The sequence below is a fragment of the Hippoglossus hippoglossus genome, chromosome 18 (assembly GCF_009819705.1).
Source record: "Hippoglossus hippoglossus isolate fHipHip1 chromosome 18, fHipHip1.pri, whole genome shotgun sequence".
Taxonomy (NCBI): domain Eukaryota; kingdom Metazoa; phylum Chordata; class Actinopteri; order Pleuronectiformes; family Pleuronectidae; genus Hippoglossus; species Hippoglossus hippoglossus.
In genome coordinates, this window is record NC_047168.1 from 12,034,512 (window position 1) to 12,042,605 (window position 8,094).

General features: G+C 45.9%; 1 protein-coding gene across 1 annotated transcript; it reads left to right on the forward strand.

Moving 5' to 3' along the window:
- Window positions 1–721: 721 nt before the first annotated feature.
- Window positions 722–7,605, forward strand: tnfsf12 (TNF superfamily member 12). Its single transcript, XM_034615570.1, has 6 exons — window positions 722–1,583; window positions 2,927–3,008; window positions 4,684–4,740; window positions 4,892–4,915; window positions 5,051–5,178; window positions 6,216–7,605. The coding sequence occupies exons 1-6, from the start codon at window positions 1,410–1,412 to the stop codon at window positions 6,489–6,491; spliced, it is 741 nt and encodes a 246-aa protein (XP_034471461.1). The 5' UTR covers window positions 722–1,409; the 3' UTR covers window positions 6,492–7,605.
- The last annotated feature ends 489 nt before the right edge of the window (window positions 7,606–8,094 follow it).

Here is an 8,094-nt window from a genome sequence, read left to right on the forward strand (position 1 = left end):
AAGCTGTCTCTAGCTATAACTCAGTTTAGTTTTGAACTCCAGCTTAATTTGTTATCCACATAACGGTTCACAGGTTGAATCCAGTCTGTGTGGAAATAAATAAAATCTATAATAGAAAACTTGTTTCCCTCTTTTGAGACCTTTTACTAAAACTTTTACCTCCCCAGGCTTCTTCAAACTAGTCAAACTAAACAGTGGCAAAGAAAACCTGCTTTGTGTGAATGAATGAAAAGCACAACAGGTTTGGCTTGTTTAATTACTAACATATATTTGCTCCAAAAATATCCATATCACAAGTTACTCCCACAGAGTACTCAGAATTTGTTTGAATCTAGAGAGAGCCGATACGAGCTCATGGGAATAAATAAGTTCAGAACTGTGACCCCCCCCCCCCCCCCCCATCACACCAAACACTGTTACACACACACATCAAGGACTGTGACTGACACACATACACAACCCACCACACTGCAACTGAAATAAAACATTCTTGCCTTATTCTTTTTGTTGTATACATTATTATTTACTGTTACTTTTGTAATTCTCTATTTTACAATAATATAAATCTTGACTAGAGACAGTTTCATTGCACCTGAGTACGATGACAATTATTTACACTTAATTTATAATTTTACAGTAAAATGAAATAAAGAAATGTGTTCTCCACTTTTCTGCAGTGGCTCACGCAGGCTGGTGATATTTACTTATACACCACCGCCACCGCGTGGCTACTCGGGGAGGTGCTCCACGCGTGAATGGCACATATTCGAAGGCAATGCGACTTGATGAAAGTAACTGAGACGCGGAGGAAGTGGCCGATGTTTTCGTTGGTTTTCTTACTGCGGACGCCAGCTGCTATCACAACATCAGGGTTCACCTCCGAGTCTCTGTGCGTAATGTGTGCGTGCGTGCCTGTGCGTAAAACCCGCGCACTGCCCCCGCGTGCACCAGCAGCAGCAGCAGCAGCAGCAGCAGCAGCAGCAGTCAGTCAGTCTCTCTAATGGAGTGACCCCCCAGCACGTTGGCTGAAGGGAAGAGCGCTGAGTCAACGAATCACAGCGAGAAGGATGCAACAGTTGATGTGCGCAAGTTGCACAGTTTTCGGCCTGCACGCACTCGGAGGATGGTGGTTCGGATGCGCGTGGAGGAAGGATCGGGTGTTTCTGTCGCTCTGAACCCACTTCATCAGTCCCGCTGAGGGGAGAAATTTAAAACGCATCTTCCCCGTGCTGCTGGCGTTGCAGTTGCGCGCTGCCTGTGCCACTTTTGCGCGTCTTTCCCCCAAACCAGAATGGACATTTGGACAGGAGCGCGTTCGGAGGGACTCGGCGCCCCGCTGGAATGGAGCTGAAGTGCGGATCTCGGGTGGTCTGCGGCGGCGAGTAGCAGCGCGGTCCCCTGCGCCAACGATGCATCGGATTCTGCAGAGGAGGCGAGTGCGCAAGCTGCGGGTCGTCTGGGCGTCTCTGGCCCTGGTGGCGCTGTCCCTGGCGGCGTGCAGCGCGCTGTTCACGGCGTGGACCTGGCGACAGACGCGGGACCTGTCTCAGTCCTTCAAGGTCTTGCAGGACCGATTGGAGCAGGTTTGTGTCACACTTTTTAAAAAACGACCCTCTTCCGTTAATAGCGTGCACATTTATTTTTTTCTCTTACGCACCATCAAGTGTTTGTTATGTAACTTCTTCTGTGTCTGCGGTTACGGGAATCATCGTGGGGGGTGCACGGAAAAAATGCAAGTCCACACTTCAACCCCAATGCCCCCCCCCCCCCCTCCCGTGCACATACTCCACTATTGTATTGCACCATTTCTCTTCTTGGCACTTTTATTGCTTACCAATAAGACCAGTCAAAGTTGTGTGCTTGTGATGTGTGCGCGCGCCCCCGTCCTTCCTCCTCCTCCAGAGATTAATTACTCTGGTGCCAGTTGTGCTCCAGTTTTATCTCAATTTACTGGAAAGCCTCAGCTATTTGGCATGTGAGCACTTTATACCCAACTGGCTGCTGCTGTGGCTGGAGGCCTGAAAAGTGTGGCAAGTGTAAATCATCTGCAGCCAGCATGAGCCTCTTCTCATGCACGGGGCTCGGGGATGAAGTACAGTTTGGAATTTTACAGGAATGAGGGTAAAACTCTGTGCAGGCTCGTGCAAAGTGCAGCTTTTTAAACCTCTTGTTAGACTCCAGCAGGAGGTTGCATCACAAGGTGAATTATTTCTAATGAAGCAGCCAAAAAGGAGCTGATGGAAATTCTTCTGGTTTCGAGTTCACAGTGCTTACAAACCCAGGTTGCACTGGATTTGAGATCAGGGGGACAGCAGATTGGCTGTGTATCATATTGACAGACATGCACACACACGCACACACACACACACACATGCACAAACACCCCAAAACTGGACACGTGGAGTGTTGATGCTGGAGCGTTTCCCAAGGGGCCCCACGTTCTGTCCATTTGACCGTTCGCCAACTCCTGATGAGAGCCAGTGAGTGAACGTCTGGAGAGTGAAGAGCAACTCGCTGCCGACGTTTCCACAGTAGCAGTAAATTTAAAACACACTTTTCCCTGAGCCACTTCTCCTTTTACTTTATATAGGCCTCCCTCGGTCACTCGGCGGAGCCCCGAGCCAAGAGTTTCCAACATTGCCTCTTCCACATAACTAATTTCTTAATGAAAAACTGGGGAGCAAAGACATGCAAGGAATGCGAAGCACTAAAAACACGCATTAGGTGTCGCAAGCAGTCTCGGAGGAAGTGGTAGACCTATTCTGAAGCGAGCATGGCAGCGGGGGCAGGATCCTGGAAAAGATGAGACTGTTTATGTGGCTGGCTGGCTGGAGGAGGCCGCGTAGGACGTGTGCCAGAAAACAGTCATAACAAACTCATTGGACGTTTGTTAATAGTGTGGTTTCTTTTTTCTCTCTTTCAACAGGTGAATACACAGAGGAAGGCCATCGTCCAGCTCATTCTGGAGAAGAGAGAGCTGCTGGTGGGGCAGAGAGTGAAGAGAGACGGTATATTGCAAATCAAAAAAAAGAAAATTCAGTTTTCTTGCCTCCAGCGCCACCAGCATACGTCGCCGTTCTGTGCTTTCCAGCCGTCCAAATCACCACAGACACAATATACTTACCAACTGCACTCTTGTTGTTTTTCTGGGAAGAACATTTAACACAAACGCTGGCCAGCCTTGGCCCACATGCCACTATGGTCAGGTCTAGCGGGCCGCAGGCACTACCGCTGCTAAAAGTTGACACAGGAAAAAGTAGGCAGCTGGATGACTGTTCCAGAAATTACAGGTCTGACCAGAGCGGCCTCGGAGCCCAGAAAACCAGCTGGCGCGGGACTGAGGCCTTGTTGCACGCTTTTGGGCAATGAAATTGATTTTTTTTCTTCCCCCCCCTGAGCACACGACTGACACAGCTATGATTTGTTGTGAAAGCGGTGATATTTGATGACCTATCATTGCTGTATTTATAGCCCCTGCTTGCGTCACCATCACGGGACTGCTTGATTGTTCACATTTTGTCCAAGAGTGAACCCTCAAGACTCCGTCGTGCTCCAGTTCAGCCGAGGGATGAATGTCCAAAATTTGACAAAAGGATTCATTGAGAGAGCGACCGGTCGCCGCCAAAACAACCATGTTAATATCCTGCAGATATTGGCTTTTTCCTTTTGAAAGCGATATCTGATTCTGTGCTTCCAAAATGCATTAAAACAGTGTTCGGAAACCCACGGCTATCAATAGAAAAAAAAAAAAGCCCAAACAGCTTTTTCCAGTTTGTGGAAAGTTGACCACCGTGGTGCAGCGTTTCAGCGGGACACTGCTGTTATGTTCTCTCTGATGACTGACAGCCTCAGTCAGGAAAACCTGGCCGGCCTGAGGGCTTTACGCTCGTCCGTAGCAAATCCTAAATCTACAGGGTCACCCACCTGCGAGTTATTTTAGCAGGGACTTAATATTCCTATACGATGGCAGGGGCCCGCTCCACACAGAAAGTACTTCACAGTTCACACAGTATTCAAGCTATATCTGTGTTTGAAATACCTCCCCGCAGGCCAGATTGCAAAAAAAGCTAAAATAAACCTTTAGCGAGTAACAAGAGCAGGCGTTCTTCAGCTCGGGCCTTTTTACTGTTGTGTTTTATTTATTGTATTTATTTGAGCAGGGGCCATAACTGTTGCTTCACTCTTAATCGACTCTGTGAGGGTCAGAGAGGAGCCAAAGACCTTTTCCACTCTCCTTATCCGGCACTTCATTTCTCTTATTTAGCGAGAACATTTAAATCCCTCTTCCTTCTCCATCTTGTCTTTGTCTGACCCCAGCAGCACTCACACTTCTTCATCGCTCCTCTTTCTCCGCACTCAGTACTTTCTTGATGACTCCGACCAGCTGGCACTAAGATTAGCCCCCACAGGGAAAAAAAAAAAAAGAGAAAAATAAAGGAGGCACACGCTCCCGACCGAAAATAACAGTTTGAGGAAATATATTGAAGCACGTGAAAGGAAATCCTTTGCCCATCTGTTAGCCGCGTTAAGACGAGCCAGGTTCAGACTAAATGGCCGCAAATTAACACACTATGTTATTAGACAGATACAGATGGGAATGATTGTTTTATCAAAAAAAAGCCGCAGCCGTTATTTTCTTTGCCATTAAAACTCATATTCTGTCTGTCTCTGCCTTCCGAAAAGGGGGGACGTTTCGAGGGAGGAATGGAAATGGAAAGAAGGCAGCGTCTCATTTCGAGAGTAAGTGGCTTGGCAGATCTCGTGTAGCCTTCTCATGTAGCATCTGCTGAAGTGGTTTCAATCCTATAGTCCTATACAATTGCACCCATAAAATCTTAATTGACTTTCCCCCTTTTCTAACTCTTTCAATGTCTCTTTTACTTTCCACCAGTAACCAAAGTCTCCTCTCAGCAAGGTAAGAGTCGTAAAACTGAAGGATGGAGGATAATCTGCAAAGCTCCCGTCCATGAGATTAATCACCCTGGATGTGTGTGTGTGTGTGTGTGTGTGTGTGTGTGTGTGTGTGTGTGTGTGTGTGTGTGTGTGTCAGTGGGAGAAGGTGGTGTGATAAAGGGCTGGGAAGAGCGGACGTTGAATATGAGCAAAGCGGTGAAGTACAACAAGGAGCTGGGCACCTTCACTGTGGAGAAGGCCGGCGTCTACTTCCTGTTCTGCCAGGTGAGGTTGTGCTGGGAGTTGTAGTTCATTAAAAGTGTTGTTCTCCACTAGAGGGCGCAGCAGTGGACTCAGACGATATAAAACTTCAAAATCCTGTAAATAAAAAACTTAATAACACTGTAGGAGGTTAGCCTGCTGTTATTAAGGCTTTTAAACCAACAACATCGTGATGATGGCAAATATCTGGCCCTACACTGCCCCCTATCATTCATCTTCGTATTGCATCGTGCGGATGTGCAGCGTTCTTTTCCGAGGACGCCACGAAGTGACACGCAAGACAGCCATGATGTGTACTTGTGAAAAGCAAGTTTCTTCGGCCTTAGACCTATATTCGTTTGATAGAGATAAACATTTGTTGTTCTGCTGCCCCTGAGTGGCCAAAAAAACATTAATGCATCTTTAAATTGTATAATTCCATATATTTATTTTGAAAATCAATGTCCAAATCATAAAAGTTTGGTATTTGGTCCTGATACTGAAACTCATCTAACGGATTGGGTTTTTAAATAACTCAGATCCAGGATAAGTCTTTTAAAAGTAACATGAAGTTTCAAGGGCACAAACAAAACTACCAAGTTTTAAAGGGAAGAAATGCTTTGCTCTTGAATTAGTTTTCCATATTCCCCGAGGTGAAGTGATGAAAAAACCAGAGATCTCTGTCATATTTGCAACTCGAGAGAATAAATCTGAGTCTTGTGCCCAAGCAGTGTACTGGTATGTGTATAAAACCAGATTGCACTGGTATGTGTATAAACCCAGAGTGTACTGGTATGTGTCATGTTTTTTAGAGAGGTGAATATCAGGTTTAGGGCAGTTTCATGTAGCCAGGCGTCCGTCTTGTCGAGTCGGCAGAGGTCTGGAGAAAATGCAGCCAAAAAGGAAAAAAGAACAGAGTTCTGATAACAGGACCTTGGAAGCACTGGTTAGTTTTCTGATTGAGCAGAAAACCAAAGTGTTGCTGATTCTCTTCCTAGCTTTTCTCTCTGGAGATGAAGCTTTGGGATGATCGTCTTCCTTTTGTTTCCCTTTGTCCTCAGGTGTTGTTCAATGAGCAGCAGACTCCGTACGTGAAGCTGGACGTGGTGACCACCGGCCAGAAGCCTCAGAAGCTGCAGTGCATAGAGGGCTACGCGACGACCCCCTCCGCCGGGCCGCACTCCTTCCACTTCGTGAAGTCGTGCCAGGTGTCCGGCCTCCTGCGACTGGACCGGGGCACGGAGCTGCAGGCCATCACGGGCTCGTCCTTCCGGCTGCACACCGTGGGCAGCCCCTCCGCCTCGCCTCACGTCTTCAGCATCTTCAAAGTCAACTGAAGCTCGGCGCTCGTCTGATCTGGGATGGAAACTCATCTCACTGCAACGCAACTTGTTTTTGTGTGTGGATGAGGTTTTTTTTCTTCTTTTCTTCCAAAGTGGTCAGAAGCAGCCGAGGGCATCACATCCTGCTACAGCCGCTCCTCAAAGACGCTAATTTGAAAGACAAGCCTGACATTTGCGGACGATGTTGTGGAAATGTTTTCCTCCGGACGGTGGAACGCAAAACAACCGACTTCGGATTAAAACCAAAACCCAAAGTGGACACGAGGCCTCAATGAATGTCTGCAAAACACGTGCGATGGAAGCTGTTGTGTACATAAAGGGCCTCACACAAAAAAAAAAAAAAGTTCATCTTAGCCTCCGTATCATGTAATAAATAGTGCTTACACTGTCTTTATAAGACTGACAGTAAAGCTGTGCATGCACCTTTCACTTTTATATCACCGGTTGCCTCAAGAAGCTGAGAGCACATCTGCAAGCATCAGATCTCGACGCTATAAAAGCCAAATGAGTTGTCGTTCATATTTTATACAATACGGTGTGTGTCTGTGTGTGTGAGAGAGAGAGAGAGAGTGTGTGTGAGATCTGATGAATCCAACAGTTCTTGTTTATACTGATTTATGCTCATTACAATTCATTGTGCGGTTTTAAGCGTGACGTTGCCTCTTCACATACTTTGTATATATGTCACACACGTGTTACATGGGTGCGTTTCAACTCGGCAAAGAAAGTGGAACATTTTAAATAACATGGATGTGAATTTGTGCTCTTTTCTAAGGTCAAATTTGATTGTAAGGTATTTTTATATGTCGTGTACTTGGCTTTACTTTTGAGAAGTATGCACAAGTTCTAGAAGTGTACAGCTTGGAATATATATCTTTCTTTTCTGACTTTATTATGTTAGTGGTAACAAAACACCATTTCCTGCCTATAGGTGCGTCATCTGTTAATCATACCGTTTATAACACTGAGAGGAAATCATGAAATAATATCGGGGAGGAAATGACACATTCAAGGTTAAGTGGCAATTAACTTAAGAGATTTTCATTAAAGGAGTAGCATCGTTAAGACTTGTATTATTCTGTAAAGTTCTTTAAAGTCAAAGTGTCGCGAAACAAGACAAAGTAGTTATGTATTAAAACAAATTCGCACGATTCATGTCCGAATTACAATGTCAAGTAAAATTGGAGACATTAGCATTTAGCATTGCCACAACTGAGCACACGTACTTAGCCGTGGTAGCTGCTAGCATTGTTTAGTTTTTGAGAGTCACATTGCAAACTCACCAGTTTAGTAAAAAAATGCGTCTTTATTACGATGTCACTTCACAAGTAACAATATGTAGCCTCAGTTGTACCAAAGGCGCTAATAAGCAAACGTTAGCAGATGGTGAAAATTATTAACACTGTAACTTTCAGCGTACTAGCATGCTAACATGAGCATTTAGCACACATTGGCCTCAGAGTTATGTCGCGTTCCATTAAACCTCGGAGCTAGGACTTGCCGACCCCCTTCCACTCGGAACCTCACCACCCCCGACTTCGTAATCCAAGATGGCTCCTCCGTATATCAACAGTAGTGAACGCTGTAGTTTTTACCG